General features: G+C 36.6%; 1 protein-coding gene across 1 annotated transcript in view; it reads left to right on the top strand.

Annotated features, from left to right (window-relative positions):
* SEL1L2 (SEL1L2 adaptor subunit of SYVN1 ubiquitin ligase) overlaps positions 1 to 26800 on the top strand; it is a gene marked incomplete at both ends in the record, with an annotated part of 108793 nt that overhangs the window by 68853 nt on the left and 13140 nt on the right. Inside the window, 12 exons of the mRNA XM_081292781.1 lie at positions 4490 to 4543; positions 4991 to 5050; positions 5134 to 5215; positions 6529 to 6683; positions 7319 to 7375; positions 14520 to 14588; positions 15628 to 15705; positions 20868 to 20930; positions 21477 to 21564; positions 23663 to 23811; positions 25025 to 25190; positions 25299 to 25373. Coding sequence (XP_081148907.1) covers positions 4490 to 4543; positions 4991 to 5050; positions 5134 to 5215; positions 6529 to 6683; positions 7319 to 7375; positions 14520 to 14588; positions 15628 to 15705; positions 20868 to 20930; positions 21477 to 21564; positions 23663 to 23811; positions 25025 to 25190; positions 25299 to 25373 — 1096 coding nt within the window. The remainder of the gene's footprint in view (positions 1 to 4489; positions 4544 to 4990; positions 5051 to 5133; positions 5216 to 6528; positions 6684 to 7318; positions 7376 to 14519; positions 14589 to 15627; positions 15706 to 20867; positions 20931 to 21476; positions 21565 to 23662; positions 23812 to 25024; positions 25191 to 25298; positions 25374 to 26800) is intronic.

Raw genomic sequence — 26800 nt, 5'->3', positions numbered from 1 at the left:
AACAACTACTTAAAGAGATTTTGTGCCACAAACAGTGCTTAATTTGATGACTGATGGCTTGATCAAGCTGGATACAGGCCATCCATATTGATTACAACTCTGAAATGGGACTACTTCTACTATTTATGCCAATCTGATATAGGAATCTTGCCTGCACTGCTGAAAGTATTTCTGGGAACTGTGAGAACCATGTTGCAATAAAAACATGGCTAAAGAAACTGGAATATGACAGAATGATAATGAAAAAGAATGAGGGGGGAGGGATAGAGAGGGAGGAAGGGAATGGCAGAGGTAGGGAGAGAGAAAAACTACCAACTCTCATGGGAAATGGAAAGAAGGTAAAGAGAAATCAGTAATACTGAAATATAATAACAAGAGGAGCCTGGAGTGTCAGAGATCTAGTACAGACACAAATTAATGAAGAAAAACAAAACCAAAAAAAGATAAGAATTCATATTGGAAAGTGGCATTGAGGGGATAGGGACAATGCAATTTCAGGCTATTGTACAAAGGGAAGCTAAATGAGGAAAAGAGGCATACTTATTTCTTTTCATTCACCTAGTAAAAATCCAAATAAACTGAAGGAAATCCTGATAAGAGCAACAAAAGTAATTAAAGTTATAAAGACAGTCCTTGTATTGGTTTTCAAAGGATCTATAATGACGAGAATTAGTAATTAATAATCTTCATGAAAATAATGGAAATTGAGATTTTTCAGTCAGATCCTAGTGGATGTCCCAAGATATTGTATCTTAAAAGGCTAGAGGTAGATAAGTTATTTATTTTTACTCCAGAATTAGAAACTCTCTGGTCCCTTCATATTGATGAACTGTGCTCAACAGGAAATTCGTTAATTTTCCAAACAGAAAACTAAAATTAAACCTCTTTTGCTTTAGGAATCAAGAAATGGATAATTCACATTTTATTACTCTTAACATTTAAGTTCATGATGATGATCTCTAAGTGGTAGTATTATGCATGACTATTATTTTCTTATTTAAAAAAATACTTTTCTGAGCCTGGCACTTCTTGAAGTGTTTCGTGGAAGGACTACAGTTAGTAGCACTATGCTGCTAATGAAAAAGGGTCACTTTAGTATCAACCTAGTGATCAGTTTGATAATTCTAGGATTACCTGTATAGGACATTCCTCCTGGATGTTTATGTTCCTTTTCTATTAAGAGTACAGACAGTATCTGAGTTTCTCATTAGGGTTTATTCATGCTTTTCTTTGGTATGCGATTTGAGCAAAAACTAATGATCACAGGTGCTTTAAAGCCTCATACAGTAATTAAAGGAACATTGTCTAAGTTTTTTTCTCCTTCAGTAATTTCTTCTATAAAAAGGTAAAAGAAGGAATATTTAATTTTCAAATTATTATTATGGAACCTGAGTAATTTGTTTTGAAGTACAATAAAATATCCTTTACACGCAACTCTACATTTAAATCCCAACTACTGAAACAGTTCCTTAGAAACCATGCCACAATGGTCGAGTTCATAGTCTTATGAACAATCCAATTTGCAGAGCTTGACCTTTTAAAACCACTGCAAGTGTCCTTGCTGTCATCACTATTTTGTAACTTCCCTTTCGACTCAGACCTTTCTCTCTACTGGATTAAGATTTAATCATTCAACAATCCATCTTATTTCATCTCACCCTTACCTCTGAATTACTGAATACTAAAAACTGGTGATTGTGAAGTTGTGAGGTAACAATCCCCAAGTGTAGAGAACTAGGATAATGCTGACAATGAGCAGTATATTTTACTACTTTACAGTTCACATCTTTTGATTTCCTCTAGTTCTCTGACATGCTTTAAGCAACATAAAAAAATAAAATGAAATGAAAGTTGAGTCCTTCATAGAATTAGTTCAAAATCATTCAGTGTTATTTTTCTATTGAAGAGTAAGTATAACCAAGGTTTGGTTATTATGGTTTTAAACCCTATTTTTTAGAGTGAGCTTTATACAGAGGAACAGTCCCCTCCCCAGTCACAGTGGAATTGTAACTCCACACAATCCCTCTTTACAACTTTATGAGGTCACATATTTTCCCAGGGGGATCAGACCAAATTGTGTGATAGGCTATGCACAAAAAGATACACTATTGGTGAAAGTATCTTAAAATACAAGCTTACTGAATAGAACTGTACCTTCATTTTCTTATATAAAGGTCAGAATATTTGTTTACTGTCAAAGTTTCTGAATAACTGAACGAGATTCTAAATTGAGCAAAATAAAAAAGAGTTGCAAGAAAAATTTAAAAATCTAATATTGGCTAGAGATGTCCTTAAAAAGAACCAATTTAGCCATTTTAAAACATATATTGCAAGGGTTAAAGGAGTAAAAGGATTGCAGATGCTTGCCATTTGTAATAGCCTTTATGATTAACTTTCCTAAAAAGAGAATTTTTAAGACTAAAGAGGAATTTGCAAAATCATAGAAGATATTTTTAATTTTCAGCATATTTATATAAATGATTCATACATATTAGAGCTATTATCCTTTTGGAAAGTGAACTCTCAGTCAATTTCCTAATTTAAAAAGTAACAAATTTCTTTATCCTAGAAATTGCAGTAAAAAGTTTAAGAAATTGCTCATTTTTTTACTGATTTATTTATTAGATCTTGATGCATCTTGATTTTAGACATTTGACAAAGTCTCACATGACATTCTCAAGAACTTGGATGAAAAAATATAAATGTGGGCTTGATAATGGTAGATGGAAAGTGGTTATAGTAAGTGATAGTTGAAGAATGGATAGGAGGAGCACAAGCCTGGAGATTTGTACTAGTCCAGGTAGCTCACAGCAGAAAGGTACTGGAAGAAATGAATTTGAGAGATAGTACATCCCAATAAATCCACCGTAAGTTGAAAACTCATTTAATACACATCACCTGCCAACATCATAGGTCAGAAACACAGTATTCATATAAGATTGGTTGTTTACCTCCATGATCACATGACCGACTGGGAGGTGTAGCTCACTGCTACTGTTCAGTCCAGCATACCAAGAGAAGTATTATGTCCTATATTACTAGCCAAGGAAAGGGCCAAAATTCAAAATTTGAAGTATAGCTTTTACTGAATGTATATTGCTTTATACCAGTGTAAAGCTGAAAAATCATACATGGGCTAGATCATCAAAAGTTGGAAACCATCTATCCTAGACTTACAGATCCCTGCTCAGTTTAGTGCTCCATCCTGATGCTGGATGACTTCTTAACTGGGTTCTGAAGTTCTCAGAAAGGCTTTTGAATCATATATTATGTGTCTCTTGCGGGACGCAGTCTGGGGCTTCCTATTCTTCCCTTTGCTCTGTGATTGGACTTTCACTTTTTAATCAATATGCTTCTTACTGTTTTAATATTTTATATCAATCACATTTTATTTTAAAATATGAATTATAAATATCCAAATTCAATTCTTAAAATACTGAAAGAAAAAAAAACTTATTTCCAGGAAAGAAAAACACATAAAGACACTGCTGTGGTTTTATTTTCCCACAGCACCAGGGATTGAACCCAGGGGCACTTAACCACTGAGCCACATCCCAGCCCTTTTTTTTTTTTTTAATATTTTTTTTAGGGGCTAAGGCTGTGGCTCAGTGTAGAGCACTTGTAGCATGTGTGAGGCACTGGGTTCAATTCTCAGCACCACATATAAATAAATGAGTAAAATAAAGTTCCATATATCTAAAAAATATTTGAAAAAATATGTATTTTTTTTAGCTGTTGATAGACTTTTATTTTATTTATTTACAAGTAGTGCTGGGAATCAAAGCCAGTGCCTCACTCACACCAGGCAAGTGCGCTACTGCTGAGCCCCAGCTCCAGCCCCTCCCAGCCCCTTTTTTATATTTTATTTTATTTTATTTTTTGGTACTGGAGATTGAACTCAGGGGCACTTGACCACTGACCCACATCCCCAACTCTATTTTGTCTTTATTTAATAGAGACAGGGTCTCACTGAGTTACTTAGTTCCTCACCTTTTCGGAGGCTGGCTTTGAACTCATGATTCTCCTGTCTCAGCCTCCTAAACTGAACTGCTGGGATTACAAGCGTGTGCCACTGCGCCGGCTTTTATGTTTTATTTTGAGGCAGGGTCTTGCTAAGTTGCTCAGAGTCTTGCCAAGTTGCTGAGGTTGGCTCTGAACCTGTGATCCTCCTGCTTCAGCTGCCCCAGCTGCTGGATTATAGGTATGTGCTACTGCACAGGGCAAGACCACTGGTTTATAATGTTTGATTATCATGATCTTTTCTAAAGTACAGTAAGAATTAATTTATATTCACATATATTATACAATCCTCTCACTACTGTGACCTTTTCCAAAATCTTATAGTCTTACACTTTGTTATGGCATAAGAAAAAAATATTACAACTTATGCTCTTATGGAGCAGGTGTTTTAAGTGTGCCTTATCAATATAGATGGAATTGTGAAATAAATTGATTCGTTGAATTTCATTTGTTTTCTTTTTCACTTTAGGCATTAGGATTTTTGTCTTCTTATGGAATAGGAATGGAATATGATCAAGCCAAGGTAAAGTTATTTTTTTTCTAAAGCAAAACTGATTTCTTTAAAAGAGGCATTGAATAGAATCTATTCTTTAAATAAAGGGGCCCACTCTACTGTGATGGTTGGAAGCACCACTCAACAGAAATTAAGCATTCTTCTACCATAAATTTCTTAAAGTCTTATATTTTGGGTTCTTCCATGTAGGTAGGTAATATCTACTTTATAGGGATTTTTGGATGATAAAATATCATATGTACTGCCCTTTTCACAGACTCCTCAGCCTGATAACTCCCCAAAAGATGGTAACCATCTCAATAAAACAGAGTGAAAAATTAGAATTTATTTTGAAATGGCTCAAGGTTCATTATGGGTAGAAGTAAAAAAGCAATGGTTTGTTTGAATTTCAAATTTAGAAAACTAATATATTTTCATTTTATTTATTTATTTTTTACTTTATTTTATTATTTTTAGGCTCTGATATATTATACTTTTGGAAGTGCTGGAGGAAGCATGATGTCCCAGATGATTTTGGTTTGTAAATGAAATATTCTCGGGCCAAAGTAGGTATATTATAAAGATAGCATTAATTAAGAATATACATGCTTGTGTTTTAGGGGTACAGATATTTGTCAGGAATCAATGTTCTACAGAATTGTGAAGTTGCCCTAAGTCATTACAAGAAAGTGGCAGATTATAGTGAGTAATTTTAATAATTTATTTTAAGATAAACAGACTTGGGACTGGGAGGTGTAGCTCAGTGGTTCATAGAGTGTTTGCCTGGCTTGCGAAAAAGCCTGTGTTCAGTATCCAACACTACAAAAAAACGAACGACAAACCAAATCATACTTGCCAAGGAATTAAAATTAAATTAATAAATAAATACCAGTCGACATAAACATATGAAAATATTAAAGACCTATGCTTTTAACATCTGTTATAATGCAATTCATGTAATACAGTATGGAGTTTCTGTTCCCTTAATATTTTTTCAAAAAGTTTAAATGATTGTGCTTCTCTTTTATTTTTGTTAGTACATAAATCCCCAAATATTTTTATCTTGTTCTTGTGATGTTCATTTCTTAAACCAAGAATTTGAATGTAGCACTAATAAATATTAAGCAGTTCCCCTAAATCTAACATTTAAAATATGAAATGGCTTGTTAAAAGTTCTTAATGAAATGAATGTAAGATGCATACATTAGAGATATCTATCACTGTACTTGAGAACAATTCAGGTACTAATTATTCTATTGCCCTTTTGTCTACAAAAAGAAAAAAATAGAGAGCATGAGGCTGTGTTTCTAGAATCACTTTGAAAGTTGTTTGGGACATTTCATCTTGCAACATCACTGAAGTTGCTTACATAATAGAGTTTTTTAAATATAAGTCTTCCAAGAAGTGAATAATGTGAAGTCCATTTGGTTGATTTCTGTAATTAGAATGACATCTAAATATATACCTTTGGCAATATTGGGATCGGAGAAAAGAAAGAGGAAAAAAACTCTTTTTAAATTCAAGATGCTGTGTATAACAAGATCATTTCATATGCTTAATAAAATGGGAATCCCTGTGTATATATTTTGAACTGCACAATTTGTTAGGTGTATTCAAACACATTTATATTATTTTCAGACTATCTGTAAGAAATAATTAAGGAGAAGTTATTATTTCTATATTTCAGTCCTAGAAATATCAGAGTTATAGATGGGGTCAGTTGTTTGCTTCTAAAATCTCTTGCTTGATCACCCTTGGCCAACATATTAAGGAGCATCTGATATATGTTAACAATATTTACAGGACTGCAAAGAAAAATTAGGTTTCTTTCACATTTCTCTGAACCAAATAAAATTCTGCAAATTTTTGTTTCCCATGAATCTTTCCTCTCTGTCAAAAAATCAGATTTCTGTACAATTTAAGCAGAATAAACCTAACACTGTTTCCTCTAAGTTGACTGTTATCTCTTGCAGCCTGAGTTTTCTAGCTGTTCTCTGGCTTGTTTCTATTCACAGTTGCTGACAATTTGGAAAAAAGTGAAGGTATTCCAGTGGAAAAAGTGAGACTAACTGAGAGACCTGAAAATCTGAGTTCTAACAGTGAGATATTGGATTGGGACATATACCAATACTATAAATTTTTGGCAGAAAGAGGAGATGTTCAGATACAAGTAATGTATACAGATGAGACTGAATTCTTAGAACATGCAAATGAGAGGGACTTGGTTTCCTCTGAGTGCTAGGGGGGTTAACAATGCCCCATCCTGAATGGGAATGGAAAGAGACACCCTCCCCTCTTTGCCCTACTCCTATTTTGTCTCCTGTCATTTGAAGTTCTTTTGGTCTATTGAAGAGCTAGTTGCCATAGTAATAGCAATTTTTTTTTCATTTCTTTCTGAAAAATTCATTTCTAAAAAACCCCTAGATTTTAATTATAGAAGAAAAAAAAGCACCATCCAATGTTGGTTTTAATACAATTGAATTCCTACAAGGATCCAGGAGCATTCTGTCTCGGGAATGGAACAGCATTTGTGTGACCTTTTCGAGCCAAGAATAAAGGAACCTAGGTTCATGTGTCTGGGCATTGCTGTACACCAGCTACCAGGCTTCCTGCCACTGAGGAAGCCATATGCCCAAGAGCAACCAATTACCCAGTATAAGATATAGTCTGGAATGTTTCCCTGCTTCTTTCAAAACATGTCTACTGCATCAAACTGAATCAACATGCTGTAGTAAAATCACCAATGTTTTCTTTTATCTAAATTAATATTACTGCTAAATCATTTTTAAAATTCATTATTCCTAGGTATCTCTTGGACAATTACATCTAATTGGGAGGAAAGGTCTAGATCAGGATTACTATGTAAGTCAATCTCAAAATTCAGTCATATGGGGTGGGGAGGATAGTGATGAAGGAGGCTGGTGCAACAGTCAAAGGGGAAGAAAGAAAGGTGGAAGAATTGCTAAGGAAAGCACCCTGCTGTTTCCTTGGTCAGATCTGCTTGCTAGCTTCTGTGGAAGAACAAAGTTCACCACAGGGAGTGTTTTCCTAGCTGCTTTGAAGTACAAAGGGGTAGGAACTTCTGAGGAGCATCTGGGGAGGTATCCATGCTACAATAGAACTGTTGGGCTATGGTTAGCAATTCTGCAGAAAGTCCACCAGGGAAGTTCCTGCTGAAAAGCCTGAGGACCACACTCATCCCTCTTTGGCTTAATCCGAGGACTTGCTGCTTTTAATATAATTAAAAATATGTTAAACATCTATAAATTTGCAAAACTCCTTTAAATCATTTTGCATAAACTTACCCTATCCTAATGAGGTTAGAGGATTAATTAACCACTCGAATTTAGAGTAGAGAAAAAAAAAAAGCAAATAAACTTGACCTGCACAGGATCATCCTCAGTAAGATGCCAGAGTACAGGAGAAGTTTTGTCTGTATTATGATTGCGGTTTCAAAGCCCTAATCATATCAAAGACCTAGGAAAATCATTGGAATTCTTTTGAAAAGATGATTTTGTAGCCCTTGTGATTTTTATGGGAGCTATGCACTCATTGTCTCAAAGGAACACAAACTATTCAACATAATCTCAATGGCTAAGTGATGAAAATTACTTCTTTATAAGGCTGTTACATAAAAAAGGATCTGTTATTATTCTCCATTTCACTTTATATTGGTATTTTATGAATGTCTTTGATACATATTTTGTATTTTATATAAGGTACAATAAGCATCAGGTAAATATCAAATTTAATTTCATAAATGTGATACAATACATAGCAATTTAAATTAGCATTTAAATTCCAAGATAGTTCAATTGAAGGTTTTCAGATTTCTAAAATTCTAATCTTAAGTAAGCTTTTAGCTTCTTAGATGGAAAGTTCTTAATTCATAATATTACTCCAATATCAGATTTCAACCTGCAATGAGTTTCTCATGTTAATCACAGGATGCATAACTGGCAAGAGTTCCTCATTTTCCAAAAACATGAATTGTGGGTGTCAAATCACTCATACCTCAACCATAAGGATGCCACACCAATTTTGTACAGCACAATAAACCCTATAAAGTTATGTATTTCCAGTCAACCCTAACCCACCATGAACATCCAGATTTGAGCTGAAGCCACCTCAGGTGAGAGTGAAGTATAAGCCCAGGGCCAGTACTGAAGGATTCTAGGGCTGTAGTGGCAACAGCCCAGCAGCTGGTCATCACCAGGCGCTTAGTAAGGCTTTTTCACAGAGGATGTCTTATATGTTTTACAAATGAGGACCTGAAGCTGTAGAGGTAATTGCTTCAAGGCTCACAGCTGGAATGTAAGGTTGTTTATGCAGAATTTGAACTCAGACCTTAAGCATTCCAAACCTATGCTCTTCCTGTTAAACTTTATATCCTTAAGACCTAAGCCCCCCAAAAGGAATCCTCTATCATCTGTTTCTCTGTTTAAAAAACAAGAAGGAATAATATGATCTCATAGATTCCTTTATCTTGGGTTGGGCTTCTTGCTTCCAATTCAGACATCCCAAGAAGACAAATTATATTCAAGAACAATTCTAGTGGCTCAGGCTGTCACTCTCTGGGTCAACTCAGGCTGGTCTTTTCTACTTTCCTCAACCTAATAAATCTGAACTTGATGGGAGGCTCCAGTCAAAATCTCAAACCTTAAGACTAAGAGGTTTATGTTTCAGTTATCTTAGTCTGCATGAAAAAAAAAAACACTTCCAAAATTAGGTGGCTTAAAACAACAGTCATTTACTTAATTCATGATCTGGAGAGGTCAATGATTTTGGCTATGCTTGGTTTAACAATACTGGTCTGTGCCAGGCTTGGCTAATCTTAGCTGAACTTGCTCATGTATCTGCAGTTATCTAGAGTATTAGCCGGAGGTACCTGGTTTATATTGGTTTTATCTGTTATACCTAGATTGGCTAGGGCCTCTCTCCAAGTGGTTTCTTTCTCCAGCCTTCTGATCCTAGCTTTTTACATGGCAGTCAAAATTTCTAAAAAACCAAGAGCAGAAGTCTCCTGACACCTCAGATGAGAAATCACATGTCACTTCTGCCACATTCTTTCGGCCATAAAACCAGCAAGATTGAAGGGTCAGGGAAGTGGACTTCTCTCAGTGGGCAGAGTAGCAAAGTATTGTGGTCAGTTTTCAAAGCTCCCATAATTTAGTTGCACCAGAATCAACTTGGAGGGGCAGGGGAGAATCATAGGGGAGAGGGAAGATAAAAGTATAAACTCCATTTCTGAAAGGCAGCTTTTAACTATGCCAGGATTCTCATCCTCAAGTTTTATCTCCTTAGAGAAAATTTTGATTGACCTATTTTTCTATCACTTATCTTACCACAGTTGTTAATTTTCCTCATAACACAAATAACTCCTTGAGTTGTACTGATTTTTATTATTATCTGTGTCCCCACAATGCAATAAACGTTCTTGTCTTTTTTACTATGTCCTTAGAATAGTGACTGCTGCACTTAAGATGCTTAAATGCTAAACATTATATGTTCCTTTTCACCTGCAAACCACCACTTGAGTCAGTATGCTGTTTTAGTCCACCAAAGAAATTATTAGTTAAAGGTTCTTTGTAAGTGCAAAGCCCAAGTTACTGCTTAGTCAATATCAAAATACCTGGAAATAATTACCTTGCCTTTCCCTGACTTTTCTCACTTTGGTTAAATAAACCTCTCGTATGAGTGGTCAACATAGGCAACATTTTTACCTTTCCCCTGACCAAATTCTTAGTTATTGGAAAGTATTGTATATGAAATTCTTGATTACATTATCTTTAATTTTTCTACACATAAATTTTAATGTCATTTGCATTCCTAAATGCAAATGGATCCACAAGTTCAGAATGAATTGGATTAGAAAATCAGGGTTTTTGATTGTATATTATTAAAGAAGATAAAAGCATAATTAAATTAAACCTGGCAAAGTTTACCCTGCCATTCCCCCCCCAAAAAAAAAAAAAAAAACTAATATCATCCCATTTCAGGATGATTTACAGAGGTTGGGATAAAAGAAGTTTTCAAAATGTTTTTAGAAAAATACATTTTCTTGTCACTTCTTTCTAGGAGAAATGTTATAAACTGATTAAACTATGAATTTTCTTAGAGCAAATGAAAAAATCATACTCATTTTTTTAAAAAGTCTTAAAGGGAGGAAGGGAAAGCATTGGGAAGTACTGGGATATGAAAAGTACCAAATTATACATGTCTCTATATGAATATACTACAATGAATCATAGATAGATAGATAGATAGACTGACTTAATTATAACACACTAATTAAAATAACAATAAAAAGCCAGGTGCAATGGCACATGCCTGTAATCCCAACAGCTCAGGAGGTGGAAGGATCAAGAGTTCAAAGCCAGCTTCAGCAAAAGCAAGGCACTAAGCAACTCAGTGAGACCTTGTCTCTAAATAAAATACAAAATAGGGCTGGGGATGTGGCTTAGTGGTTGAGTGCCCTGAGTTCAATCCCCACTACAAAAACCCACAAAAAAACAAAACAAAACCGTAGTAAAAATATTAGATGGGAGATCAGTGGAACAGAGCAAGTGAATCAGGGGAGGAAGGAGGGAAGGGAAAAGGAAGGTGCTGAAGAATGAGATTAATCTAATTATATTATGTGCATGTACAACTATAATGTAATGAATCTTATGTATAATTATAATGCACCAATAAAATAAATACATCAAGACATGAGTTCAAATACTAAAATATCACTTAACATAATTATCTTTCAACCAAAGAATTTATTTATTTATTTATTTTAAAGAGAGAGAGAGAGAGAATTTTTTAATATTTATTTTTCAGTTTTTGGTGGACACAACATCTTTGTTTTATTTGTATGTGGTGCTGAGGATCGAACCCAGCGCCCTGAGCATGCTAGGCAAGTGCTACCGCTTGAGCCACATCCCCAGCCCACCTAAGAATTTATTATCTTTCAATCTAAGATACCATCAATTGTAAGACACACCATTATTTTATGTTCTACTGAGAAAGAAAGAACTGCCAAAATAAATTATAATATGCTATTGATAGAAGTGTCCTGATTAAAATGAGATAGGGGGAGAGGTATAACTTAGAATTACTAAAACATGATGATAGGTGTTCAGTAAATATGTGAAGGATGGATGGATGGATGGATACAAAATACCTGATCTAAACTCTTTAAGATCAAGAACTCAGATTGGCACATATATACCCATCAAAATTGCTTGCATGGAACTTTGACATGGTATCTAGTATATTTTTACATAATGGAAGTAACACCTTTAAGGGCAAGTAAATTTTAAAAGAACAGATAATTGAAATTCCAAGAAAGCCATGACAGTGGAGTAGTATGTGAGAAAAATTCAACTTTTGATCTTTCTGGGAACACAATATTGAAGGGTGGAGGAAATCCCAGTTTTATTTGCTTCTGGGGACTATGGTATTTTCTTTTAGAAGTTCAAATCTGTTTTCCCAGAATGAAACTTTTTTTAGAATTCTCTATTGAGAGTTCAATTGAGACAATTGAGAGCCAAATTACTAAAATGGACTTTGAAAACAATTTCACTGCCTCATAATACTTGAGCTGGAAGGACCCATAAAGATTAAAGTCCAGCTCCTTCGTTTTAGAGATTCATAAACATTTATTCATTCACTCACTCTTAAAATATTTTCTGAGTGCTTAACATATTGCAGAAACTATGCTAAGTATGGAGGATCCAACATTCAGTGAGACAAAAACATTAAATCAGTAGATGAATGTCATGGTAGAGACAGGGCAGGGTGCCCTGAGAGTACAGAGGAGCAGAATCTAAATGAGGAAAACAAAACATGGAGACAATAGGACTTGAATAAATTATACACTTATCTGGCCCATAGAGATAGTCATAAGAAGTATCTTTTTTATATTAATATTCTCTAATTTGGCAAATCATACATTACTATAACTTTCTCCCATCCAATTGACAGTTGGATTATAACAAATGTTTTAGCTTTACAATTCCCTAATGCTCACAAATTTCCAATAACTTCTGCATTTTGCCAAATAAAATAAAAGCCTGGTATTCAAGGCTAAGTAAGACCCCTTCTAACTTTTACAACTTTTAGATTTGGATGTTCTATTTCAGCTATGCTATTTCTATTTCCTACTTTTAAAAATTTCCCTACTCTTTCTATTTTCCTACTATTCTATTTTCCAGACACAGCTTGGTTCTTATCACCATTCCCTGGCCCCTGACATTTCCCCAGCCTGTAATGACCTCTGTATTGGTGACTAATCTCCAACTTAATCATTTTTGCTTTATGCTTTATACCATCGAGGCAGGGTGCCAAATAATGGGAATTTTATTCAGGCAGGTTATGGGACTCTAGTACTAGCCACATGATTCTAGGTGCCATAAAATAGTATCAAATATTAATAACCTGCTTCATGGTGATATTGCAAAGATCAGGAAAGAAATGGTTTGTAAACCCATATTAGAAAACTAGGTATAATTTCTATTATCTGTTACTCTACACCTTTCTAATTCTTTATGGCATTCCTTTGATCTCATCTATCACCTACACCTGTATTGCTATTAACATATATTTTTTTCTTCTCAGCATCATTGTCAGGGAGAAAACATGGTCCTTACACCTATAACACATAACATACCACCATGCATATATCAGATTTCAATCAAGTTTTTGAAAAAGTATAAATTAAGATGTATAAATGGAGATGGATGAATGAATGGATCCATGATACAATGAGATACAGCAAAAGTGGCGTTTGTATGTATGTCTACAAGGCAGACTGATTTTAGTAACAAGGGTGTGGCTCTCAAATAAGTTGGCAATGTGTCTAGAGCAAGTTTTTGTATAAAGTTCTGCCTGGCTAGGCGCAGTGGCACACGACTGTAATCCCAGCGTCTTGGGAGGCTGAGATAGGAGAATCACTTGTTCAAAGCCAGCCTCAGCAACTGCGAGGCACTAAGCAACTCAGTGAGACCCTGTCTCTAAATAAAATACAAAATAGGGCTGGGGATGTGGCTCAGTGGTTGAGTACCCTTGAGTTCAATCCCCAGTACCAAAAAAAACAAAAACAAAAAAAATTTGCCTGCATTTCTTCCTCAAACATTCTCTTCTTTTTGGGAAGGAACATTCTTATACATCAACCCAGTCAAGACCTGTCAAAGAACAGAAGAATTGTGTCCTAATAAGTCACTTTGGAAAGTGTTTTTATGGCTCATTCCTGGGGCTGATCTCTTTTATTACTTCATGTGGTTTCTTCTGAAAGGATTTTCTAGGAGGTCAGGACGAGGCCTAGAGAATGTGGTAGCAAGGGACAAGTTCAGCCCTATGTGTTCTAGACTGAGTGTTTCATTGAATGTCATGACCTAGACAAAAATCAGAGGCTTTGCTCGCCCCCTTTAATTTGATTTAGAAGAGATTGCCTTGAAGCTTACCTCTGCAGAAAGACCTAGTCTCAGCAGGCAGCCAGGTATGTCTGGTTTTATTTTATCTTAAAAACATTAGGATTCTGCTAACTGTAGTACAAACTATCTTATAAAATAAGTACACAGTGTTAACATAAACGCCTATATTTTTAAAAATAATGAACTATTTAGCTCTATAACTGGGATTTATCTCTTCCTTACAAGACACATGCCTATCATGCCTTCCCAAATGTGAGAAATGAATCTTCAGCTTCTAAAATTATATATGTGAGATAAATATATATAATCATACATATATATGTGATATATCTCCCACTCTTCAGAATATATATATATATATATATATATATGTATGTATATAAATATTCTCATATATATATATATTCTGAGATATATATTCTCCCTCTCCTGTTTATGCCTGAAATAGCACTTGGAATCGTGCCCTGAAAAAAAGTGGGCATTTTAGATATTTTTGAATGCATATTGAATAAATAAAGCATGGTTCAAAAGGCCACTGCATAAGATTTATTTGTGACTAGAAATAATACTGTTCCTTTTCTCTCCAGAAAGCATTATACTACTTCTTAAAGGCAGCAAAGGCCGGGAGTGCAAATGCCATGGCATTTATAGGAAAGGTACATGCTTCAAGTTGGTCGATATTTTTCATTTCTTAAAAATCTAAGAAATGGCCAGGTCTGGTGGCACTCATCAGTGATTCCAGCTACTTGGGAAACTGAGGCAGGAGAATCACAAGTTCGAGACTAGCCTGAGCAACTTGGGAGAACTTGTCTCAAGAAAAAATTGAAAAGAGATTTCAAGGTGTAGCTCAGTGATAGAGAGCTTACCCAGCATTCATAAGCCCTGGATTTGATCTAGAGCACTGAAAAAACAAACAAACAAGCAGCCTAAGAAATGAATGGTACCAGTTAAATGAACTTAGTGTAGGGTGACAGGACTGCCACCTCTTTCATGGAAGCAGCTGAGGGCTATTCAGATGCAATGTGAGGGTGGTTTTCTTGAGTTGACAGGTTGGGAGGAAGCTCCATCCACCTTTATCTGAGGCAGCAGGAATAGCCTTGAAAATGAAGCTGGCCTGGGGTTCCTCTGAGAGTAGGAACATTCCCAGCCTCAGCCCTATCAGGTTTCTCCTACCCTTGGAATGAAACCCAGTTCTGCACTGACCAAAGTCTATCCTTATGCCACCTCTGCTGGGAGTCCCCTATGACTGCTGAGCAGGCTTTGTAGAGGATTTTTCTAGAGAGAAGTGTTCTCCCTCTTCAAAGACCACTCCCTCCCACCTCCCCAGTGCTGCCCTTGGCTCCCTGCAGCCAATTTGCATTAGTAACCAAGGGGATAAGTGCCCTGTTTCCAGAAAGGCTACCTACAGTAATTAAGATGCAAGAAACATGAGAAAACACAAATAAGGTCCATTTTTTTTGGCCCTTGGGCAAGGTCACTTTGGAATATATGTAGTAGATGGTATCTTTAGTCTTTTTTGTTTTATGTTTTAAATTAAGGTAAAATTCAATTAGCTTAAAATTAACTTTCAAAGTGTACAATTCAGTAGTATTTACTATATTCACAATGTTGTGCAATCATTAACTTTATTTAGTTCAAAAATATATCACCCTGAAATTCTTTTGTTTTTTACACCCTCTTCTACTTTTTTCCTAGATGTACTTAGAGGGGAATGCTGCTGCACCTCAAAATAATGCTACTGCCTTTAAATACTTTTCCATGGCAGCCAGTAAGGTAGGTCCTCAAATTACTGCTATAAACACATAAAATTTAATTGGCTTTTGTTAGTATATAGACTGATGCCCAAGAGTTGACTTTGAAGTCCCAAGCCCAGATAATGGGCCTGGAAGCTTTGTGTCTTAGAGAAATGATTTGGTTTGATAATAAATGATGGGTTGGGTGGGGAAGACACCATTTGTCTTATTGGTAAACAAAAAGGAGAGTGACTTGTGCTGCCCTCCTTGGGGCTAGCAAAAACCCAAACAAAAGTTCTGCTTTCTTTTCCTCTCTGTAGTAGGTGATGCTTTCTAGCTCAAGAACAGGAAATGAAAAAGATGGAGAGAGAGGAAGGGGTAGCTCAGTCAATAACTGCAGTAAGTTCAGGATGAAGAAAACCAGGGAATATACAGTTTTCTCCTGTCATATCTCACCCAATAGCCAGAGCTGTTCCTGGCCCAGGAAGGAGGTTGTCAGGAAGGTGGTCAGGGCAAGGAGATCAAGAACATGGTAATGGAGACAGAATTCCTGACTTGAATGTCAGCCCTGCAACCTACTTTGTGACTATGACTAACCTATTTAAACTTTTTGTGCCTCACTATCCCAAAAATAGAAAATGAAAAAATTTTCTGGATAACATTGTCATCAGAATTTAAGGCTTACGTGAGTGTACACGTGAGCACACACACACACACACACACACACACACACACACACACACACCTCGTATCATAAAATACTTAAAGCAGTGCTCTTGGTACATAGTAAGTGCTGTGAATCAGTGATTATCTTTTGAAGTCTGAGACCAGTTAGGTAGACTGAACTTAGAAATATAACCAAGGCAGAATGGATTGGAACTATGAGGGAATACAGAAATGGCGTAACAGTTGGCCCTGTGTATACCAGGTTGTATACCCATGGATTCCAACAACCATGTATCCAAAAAACCAAAACAAAACAAAACTGTGTTTTAGTTAGCTTTTACATTCCTATGACCAAAATATATAACAAGAACAACTTAGAGGTGGAAAATTTGAGGCTCACAGATTAGAGGTCTCAGCTCATAGATGGCTGACTGCATTGCTCTGGGCCCAAGGTGAGGCAGCCCAACATGGGGGAAGGGCCCAGTGGAGGCAGCACATCATGGGGGAAGGGCCCAGTGGAGGAAAACTGCTCAGCTCATGATGGGGGTCAGAAAGCATTAAGAGGGGAAGAGGCCATAAGGGAAATGAACCCTTCCAGGGCACTCCCCCAGTAACCCACCTGCTCCAGCCTAGCCCTACCTGCCTACAGTTAACACCCAGTCAGTCCATTCAAATTAGTATGGACTTATTGATTAGTTTACAGCTCGCATAATCTAATCACTTCACTTTTGAATATTCCTGCATTAACAGGAGTTTTGGGGGGATACCTTATGCCTGCACCATAACAAATTGCATCTATATTGAATGAACTTGTACAGACTTATTTTTTCTTGTCATTCCTTAAATAATACAATGCAGCACCTATTTACATAGCATGATATTAAAAATAATTTAAAGGGCTGGAGTTGTAGCTCAGTGGAAGAGCGCTTGCCTGGCATGTGTGAGGCACTGGGTTCGATTATCAGCACCACATATACATAAATAAAAATAAAGTTCCATCAACAACTAAAAGAAATATATTAAAATAATTTAGAGATGATTTAAAGTATACAGGAGAAGGTGCATAGGTTATACACAATTACTATATCATTTTACATAATGGACTTGAGCACCTGTGGATCATGGTATTTCTGGGGGTCCTGGAACCAAACTGCTTCATATTGAGTGATGACTGTGATATACATCGCTTGCTATCAGAAATTTTGTCCTGGTTCTTAGCACCAGGAAGCTGTTATCTGTCAGATAAAAAATTAGTTAATGATTCTGATCCTTTAATACCTAAAGAATGTCCTCATCCCAACAACCATCAACCTAATTTTGGCAAATGGCCTTTATAAACTTTCTATCCACCACATAGTAGGAATCATTTATTTGTCTTAAAATTTTGTAGTGCAACACTGGCAATAAAGATGTCTTCAAATTGAGGAGTATTTTCAACTGTTCTCAGTTTTTAAAAGCCTACATGCTGCTTAGGAGCCTATTTATACATGACTAGCACCTCTAGCTGCTGCTCTTGTGTTGTAAATTACTGGGAAAGCTAGTACTCTGCTCCTCTCCCTTGTAATTTATATGAAATTGTTGCTCAGCAAGACAGTCATCTGGAGTACCATTACATTAGAAGGACAAGGGAAAGCAGACAGAAAAAAAAAAAAAAAAAGATAACTGAGGAAGATCTCCTATAAACTGGCAAATAATGCTGATTTGTCAGTCCAAAGGAATAATGCTGGGAAGCTGGGTATGTAGATTAAGTCAGTTCCCTAACTATTCAGGGCTTTGTAACTAGCAGTGATTTGTGCCACCCCATTCAAAACCTGAGCTTCCTTTCTTTATGAAAGAAATATAAAATTATACTTAAGGTAATTATTCTTAATGACACTGGGTGGGTACAGACACATACTCCTTGGTCACTGTGTGAACAATCTGTTAGATTTCTCATGCATATTTTCCTTTTACTACTTTAAAAAACATACTACTGCTTAATTTTGTTTTGAAAGCAATATCAGTACCAGGACACAAAGTTACAGACTTTATACCCACTTTGGTCTAATGTACTTTAAACACTAATGTTAAAAAACAAAAACAATGTATGTAGAAAACAATTTAAAATCTAAAAATTAAGGGACATTAAGCCTGTATGGGATCATATGCCTTAGACTCTTCTTACTCTTCTGAATATATCCAGCCCAACTCCATATCCATACTTTTGTCATACCTACTCCCTTGCCAGATTCCCCCATTCCAGGTCCTACAGAGCTCAATCCTCTTTCTCTTTAGAAAGCCTCCTCACCCCTGCTGACTCACATCATCTTTCCCTTCTTAAATCACCCCATAATCACTCTCTACTGCTGGGATTCTGCAGCTTTCTATCTTCTGGCTTCTGTCCTCCTGTCCGAAGGCCATATCTCCTCAACTCAACAAGGACATAGCTAGGGTTCATTAAATATCTGTCTAATAAAGAACTATCTTCTTCCTAGGTTCATGTCAGTTAACCTAAGCTCTAATGTGGAAGTTGTATATTCTGGTGGCTTAGCTACACATATGTTTTATTTGGCCCAGAAAGAGTTTGAAAAACAAATAAATTTCACATTGAAATTTGGACACTGAGATTCTTTTGTGATTCATAAGCATGATGATTGAGTGTCCACACTACTGTGTGAGATGGGCCTTCCTCAAAATCTGTTATGATGCCAGCATATTACTCATCAGATGTGAGAAAAGAATTGATTTGGACATTCAGATTTTCTTGGAAAATGGTAAGAGTGACTGTATAGGAGTGCCATTTTGTGTGACTGGCTGGATCAGAGTGGTCAAGTAGCTGCTGCTGTCTTTGGACAGGGGAGGCACACTCTGGTTTACATTGGACTCCACCATTCTCTCCATTACCTGGCTTAATATACTTCTTACATTACCAGAATGGCTCCTGCAGATACCTAAATTGGCTACCCTTGACCTGAATGTTCTAAACAAGCATTCTAGGCATTAAACAGGTGATGAGTAGTCCAAAGAGCCTCAGTTTCCCAGGGACTCTCCTAAAGAAGAAAAATATTTGTTCCAGCTATTCTAACTTTCCTCTTCTTCTTTCCCTTTTTTCTTACCTTCTCTCATTTTCATTCCCTTCCCTTCCATTTTTCTCATCATCTAAATGAAGTTAATTAGAAGAAGATAGGCTCACTAGTCTTTGCCAAACCCATCATACAAAGTCTTAATACTCCCCAAACAGCATAACCCATGATTCCTAGAGATAAGTCACAGGTAGACATGGTCAGGAGAGAAAAGGGAAGAAGAGAACGGAGATGCCATTTATTTTAAATACAGATGGATTATCCTTAAGAACTCTTATAATACTGGGTCCTTTGATTACATGTATAGGCCCAAAGTTTGGATTCTTGAAACAGTTTTGAAATGGAAAGAACACTCTGCTTGGGTCCATAATAACCAAATTTAGATGGTAAAAAGAAATTCAGAGAGCTTTCTATTAGAACTCAAGTTCCTGAGGAAATATCATAAACCTGCCAAACAAACATACAGATATGCTGAAAGCAAGCCAGGGGGCCAAGCCATGGCTCCTTACACAGTTACCTGAGAGTGAAGCACATGAGGGGAGATAGAAAGAAAATGCGAGTTTTCTAGTTGAGGAAGTCACTTTCAAGGTTCACTCTTCCCCTGGGATTGATATGCTAAATACCAATATATTTGAACACTTGCTGTGGAACACTGTCTTCTAGTACTAAATGTGCTAAATGTACTCAGAGACATTAATCAGAAAATAAATGGTAATTAATTTAGCATCAAGTGGAAAAGAAAACATTGTTTGACACTATGAACCGTCAAATTTGAATGAAGGAACGTATACTAACAATGCTCTACTATCTGTAGTGGCTGGATTGAAATCCACAGAGTCTCTAAAATGTTATTTGGCTATTTATGGCAACCTCCTTTGACCAAAGTAGGAAAGAACTGTCTGGATACACTTTCCCCTTTTAGAAAGCTCCTGTATCAAGATCCAACTCAAATGTCTTCACCCTGAAAATTCAATCCTCTTCAATTCCTAGCCTCTCCGGGCATTTGAATGTCCTTCTTCTAGGTGAGCACAACTCTCTCAATTGATTTCACTTTAGAAGTTAGCACATTTGACATGACTTTTAGAAATCTGACCCGTCCCTCTGATATGGCTCAGAATCCACAAGTCTGTAAGCTCCTCAAGGCAGGGATCACAGTTCATTCATTTTTAACCTCTTACTTCTTCTGCCCAATGCCTATTACGGAATCACACACATAACAAATACTAAATGAGCGTTGGATGAAAGAAAGGAGTAAGGATTTGACATTCTTTTCCCTCTTACTTTCTTGCCAGAGGGGGTTACGAAGGTATAAAAGATAAACTAGAGAGGTCAGAATAAGTTGCCAGCTGCCTGATTAACCTGCCTTGATTAATCTCTTACTGGGTACATTTCAAACATTTTGAATGACTTTGCAGTAATTTTCCTTATCATGAATTCTTCTGGGATTTTATTTAGATTTTTGTAACTCTTCTAGGGCAATGCAATTGGTCTTCACGGACTTGGTCTCCTTTACTTTTATGGAAAAGGAGTTCCTGTGGTAAGTTAAATAATTTCATTATATTTTCAACATATTTCTAGCAATTTATAAGGTAAAATTCAGGGTAATTCATTAATTTATGGGAATTAGTCTCTATTACCTGGTTCATCAAATTATTGTATTTGATAATAGAGAAAAAAATAATTCAGTAGAATCTTTGCCAAAAAGATGTAGGAGAATAAGCTTGTGACAAAAATAGCAACTTTAATTATATCTTAGAATCATAGATTCAAATAGCCTTAGAAATATCTGTCTCCTGAGGATTTTATTGATAGAGAAATTTGTCATCTTAGTTTAACATGTCTTTTGAGTGACCTTCTCCTGACATCTAAGGAAACCTACTGACAATGTAGAAAAATACGTAATTTACACTGAAAATGAGATAATTATTTCCTAATAGAATCTAATGTAATAATAAAAAAAATGTATTACATTTCTGATGCTATTTTAATTAGCCCATATGGCACTCTTTTAAAAAGTGGAAGGCAATTGTTACCATGGAGTTATACATATAGCTTTGAGTAATAGAGTGTAATTATCTTGCAGAATTATGCCGAAGCACTTAAATACTTTCAGAAAGCTGCAGAAAAAGGATGGCCCAATGCACAGTTCCAGTTAGGCTTCATGTACTACTGTAGGTACTACAAATACAGCTGCTTTATTTAGAATGACATATGCATTAGCAAGTCTGCTTCTTTTACAACAAAAACCAAGTGGTTGGTGTGAGTGGTTTAAGAAGGAACAGTCAGGCAGCAATTTGAAGAGGGATTTGAGGAAAACTGAAGAAAAGGCATCAATTTGAGGTTCTTGTGTTAGCTAATGCACATATTCAAAAGCAAGTATGAAACTCACGAGAAAAGTTGAAATTGAAGAGAAAGATTTAGGAGGCATCAACAAAATAGGTGTGAGTTAAAAGTATCTGAGACCACAAAGGGAAAAGAGTATGGAGAAAAGCACAGTGAGGTCTGGTCAGAAATCCGGTGATCCTCCAAGTCATTTTTAAAGGATAGGCAGGGGAAGAGAGATCATCAGGAAGAATAAAACAGCATGGTCAGAGGGACAGGGGGGAAAATGATCTAAAAAAGAGCCAAAGAGGCAGAGCTTTCCATAGAGAGTAAATGAATGAGCGGCAATATGGAGAAACTTGGTGAGAATATTAGACTGTTTGGGGTGGAAGCCAGATGACAATGGGTTAGAGTGTGAATGGAAGGTGAGGAAATACATGAATTAAAATGTTCTTACCAAAAGTGTGTCTTTAAAGTAAAAGAGAGAGATGGAATTACAGAACGAAGGGGACGAGAACCAAGAGCGAGTTGTTTTTGCATGAGAGACCTAAACATAATTATAATTGATGAAAAAAGTTTCTGGAAAAGTTAATGGTATTAGGATCTGATTGGGCCCATGTCAGTGGACACCTCATTAACCTTGATAGAGAAGTGGGATTTCTCATCCTCGAAGACTGGAAGGAGGGAGGAAAGGATGGTACAATGTAAATATGGGGCAGGAGGATGGGGAGAGAGGCAAGTGAGGAAGGACAATGTGGAGTTTTCCTCAATAATTTCATAAGTAAAAAGATGCCTTCTCAGAGCAGAGGCAGAGAGGTTGGGGTAGGGTGTTTGTAATAATCTCTCTGGAGGCTGAGAGATGGAGTGGTCAGGACAAATACTAGGAGAACTGAACATATCCCCACCAGTCCTTCATATCAGAGATGTAGCCAGTATGCAGCTGACCATATCATAAATGTCAAATATGGTCAAGAGGTCAGCTGACATTTTCCAATGTAGCTCACAGAAAGGCTCTTTTTGCACTATATTGGGGAGAACATTGAGGACTTTTTCTTGTAGTTCATTCCAAGTCCTCAGGTCAGGATCTGTCATTCCTAAAGCTCCCAGGGAAAGAGTAATAGTAATCCTAATGTATATTAAATCCTTTTATGCTTTGACTCATTTAATCCTCTCAACACACCAGGTAGTGGGTTGGGGGGCATAGCACATTGTTTATAGATGAACAAACTGAGTCGGACATGTTGTCCAGGACCACACAGTTATTGAAGCTGGGATTCAAGCAATGTGCCTCCAGAGCTTTTACTTTTAATCACTACATGGCATTGCCTCTAAAGGCCAAGAAATGTTAGAGCTGGAAGGAAATTTAAGGACCATTTAGGGAAAGCTTTTGCAAGTAAAATGCCAGGTGTGTCTAACTCAAAAAGAGGAGTAATAGGAGAGTCAGGACAAGATTTTCCAATGCTGGGAATCTTCTGATTCATTTGCTTCAGTACCAAATGCCTCTCCTTGCTCCAACCATGAGTTGGGTCAGAGATGGGTTTCCTGGAGCTGGGAATTTCCTTCTCTATGCTCCATGATTGTGGCTGGGTAAGCTACACTGGTATCCTGGCCTGGAAAGATGACAAGGATGGTGAGTAGATCATGGTGAAACTCCTGTTCCTTAGAGACCACCACTTGGTCTCCTTCTCATTAATGAGTTATACCATATTGAGGAAATATTTTCATGAGATTAAACTTCTTTTTCTTAGTTTTCTGATAAGTCAAGTTCACACATTTCTAAATTCTTGCACCCTAAATCAGCTCCCCATCCCCCAAGAGTGGATTTGACTTTTGATTGGCTTTTCCCAGACTATTTAAGCTAGCAGGTATCACTATGACTATTATAGTCATAGATTATAATGTTAAAAAAACAAATAGGGAATATCTCAAAACAATTTTAATTTTCAGCTGGCTCTGGAGTATGGAAGGATTACAAACTTGCCTTCAAATATTTTTACTTGGCATCCCAGAGTGGGCAGCCCCTTGCCATTTATTATCTGGCTGAGATGTATGCAACAGGAACAGGAGTGTTAAGATCCTGCAGAACTGCTGTGGAGGTAAATACTGGGCTGTTTTTCAAGTTCTTATCATTTCGCACACGGGTATACTGGAGAGGGGATACTGTCCTTAAATTGTGGGCGCTTTTTATTTTTATGGGAATTACCTCTTTTCTTCGAATTGACATTGTGAACACTGACATTTGCCAGAGAGAAAAAACAGTGATGTAACTTGGATTGGGAAAGGGAGAAAGAGAAATGATCTCTCCTCTTTTGCATTTGGCTTTTCATCACATTCAGAACTCGCCTCAGAATTTAGTTAAGGAGTTCTGTTTCAGCCTTCAATCAAATCACCAGGGTAATTTGGCACTTCTAGTGGGATTGGGAATTGCTACTTGGGAAACGAAAGGCTTGATTTAGCCTAGAAAATGTAGCCCCTTTTTTTTTCCCAGAAAGCCAGGTCCTTAGGTGTTTGATGATTTGGATGACAATTGAGAGAATGGATTCTTTAAGCCCGAGCCAGTAATGGACTTTTCAAAATAATGCTTTTAGGACCTATTGCCCTTCCTTGATTTATTAAATATGTCTGCTGCAACAGTATAAATACCTCCATGTTGCAATCTGGTCCCTCTGAAACTCATTTCAAAAGCTGCCAGCTAATAATCTATCTTTAGATTTGCTCCTTTGCCAACTTCCTAATGAATTATGTATGGCTAACCTCTTTTGGTTACATAAGGGCTATTCAGCTACGTTGACATTTGTCCCTGTAGAGCTTTGTACACCTCCCTCGCAGTTATGTCACCTATACCCTGAGGCACTGTATTCCCTTCATTCTCTCCTTTTCACATCATCTGTGGCCTTGTAACTTGCCCAAGCAGAGCAGCAGTACCCACAAAGGCCCTTTAAAGAACAAACAAACAAACAAACAACCCTGAACTCAGTACATTCTTGTCCTGCCAAATAGTCTCCTGCCAGGAAAGTTTATTATGCAAATTTAAAGTAAGCTTGAGGAAGTTTCTCTCGACAAAAAAACAAAAACAAAAAACCAACACACACACACACACACACACACACACACACACACACACTTGTAATTTTTTGTGCCTGTAAAAAGTATTAACTCTTCACTCTAAATAATTTGCAAAAACCATGCATCAGTCTTAAAATTCTTGCCTGATCAGCCAGTGGAAGCTGAACACAAATTTCATTATCATTTTCCTGGGATGAAATATACTGGCTAACTAGTCTGCTTGATTTCTTTTCCCACATACAGCTTTATAAAGGTGTCTGTGAACTAGGCCACTGGGCTGAGAAATTCCTGACAGCTTACTTTGCCTATAAGGATGGTGATATAGATTCTTCTCTTGTTCAGTATGCACTGCTTGCAGAAATGGGGTATGAAGTAGCTCAAAGCAATTCAGCATTCATTTTGGAATCTAGTAAGAAAGATAAGTTAAAATTCTCTAATCATACATATGCATGTATGACTTTACTACAGAGGCATTTTAAACCTTCTTAATGGAATGTCTTTTTTTTTTTTTTCCTAGAAAAGGCTAAAATTCTTGAAAAAGAGAAGATGTATCCAATGGCACTTCTTCTATGGAATCGAGCTGCCATTCAAGGTATATAAAACCTAGGTAAAAATAAGAAAATACCTTCTCCCTGTCCACTATTATTCATCTGATTTGCTTCAGCAATGTTTTTGGGCATGCAGACTATCAAGTAGGTGACATTTGAACTATACTGATGTTAGAGGTCATTTTCAGGAATTTATTTTCTTCATTATTCTCAAAGTCCCTTGGTTTTGCAAACCCTAGGAATTTTTTTTTATAGCTCTGTCTCCATGGCACCAGAGCAGTTGTTTGAAACATGATAATTTTACTCAAGAAAACAATTTTCTTAGTCTGGCTTCAGTCACTCATTTGCCAAGTTGTTTACTGGACTAATCAGGGATGTGACCTATGCCTTTGTGAGTTTATAGGCAAAATTAGTCATGTATCTGAGACTCATTTGATTTCTCTTCTAAAATATCACATTGATGATTACTATAAAATTCAGATATTTACTATAACCATTAACACGTTTGAACCAAAAACCAAACAAAAACAAAGCAGAAATGAGTGGGAAGATCCTTTTCCCTTACCTGGAATTCTCATGTCCCTCCCACGTATTGGTTTTCCATGTGGTAGAGAATATAAAATACCATTGGTGGGAAAAGCCTTGACAGGAGGCATTCGCATCACTGTGGCATTTTTCTCCTAAAATTATACTATTAAAACTAGAGCAATATTATAAAGCTGTCACAATTGGCATTTAGATATGGGGAGAACTCTTACAATAAGAGAGCAATTTTGCTTCCAATTAAGTTTCTTAAAATCCTATCATGCTAAGACCAAATCATCCCTTTTAACAGGAAATGAATAGGATAAAAAATGATTCTCAGCTGATGCTAATATGAGGCAGAGGAAAAAGTCACAGTTGTGCCTTCTCAGATCTAGTTGAGCCAGTAGCACAGCAGCGAGCCATCAGTGCAATTTTAGAGAGAAATTCCCTTTCTTAAAAAGCCGTTGCTTTCTAAAATGCAATAAAGACCTTATTTAGAGTGGGAAAACAACACTAGCAACCTCTCAGCCATGGCAAATCAGCTCAGTTGCAACAAATGCAGGTTTATTCCAAGATAGGAAATGGTGTGAATTGGACCAAGGAAGAGAGATACTGAAAATGAGGGGACATTAATATTAAACAAATTCCCCAGTATAAAAAAGTCAGGCCTCTAAAACTAATTATGTGTCACAGAGAGGTCAGGCATTAAATGTCCCTGAAGATGTGGCTGTGTCTCACTTGGGGGTTAGGAAATCTAATAATGAAATTTTCCAATTAGTCACTAGTGGTGCTTCTTTTAGCAGTTGTTTCATGTGAAGAGGGCACTGAGCCATCAGGACTCAGTCACCACCTTGAAACTGTGAAACCAAAATAGAAATCCCTCTACTGTCAACAGATCCCCCCAGGAGCCTGTCAGAATCACCACATGCCTCTGGTAGGTCCTGCT

Source organism: Spermophilus citellus (genome assembly GCF_964194105.1).
Source record: "Spermophilus citellus genome assembly, chromosome: 4".
In the NCBI taxonomy this organism is placed as follows: domain Eukaryota; kingdom Metazoa; phylum Chordata; class Mammalia; order Rodentia; family Sciuridae; genus Spermophilus; species Spermophilus citellus.
The sequence above is the reverse complement of the archived record's forward strand: the minus strand, read 5'-3'. Positions and strand labels throughout refer to the sequence as shown.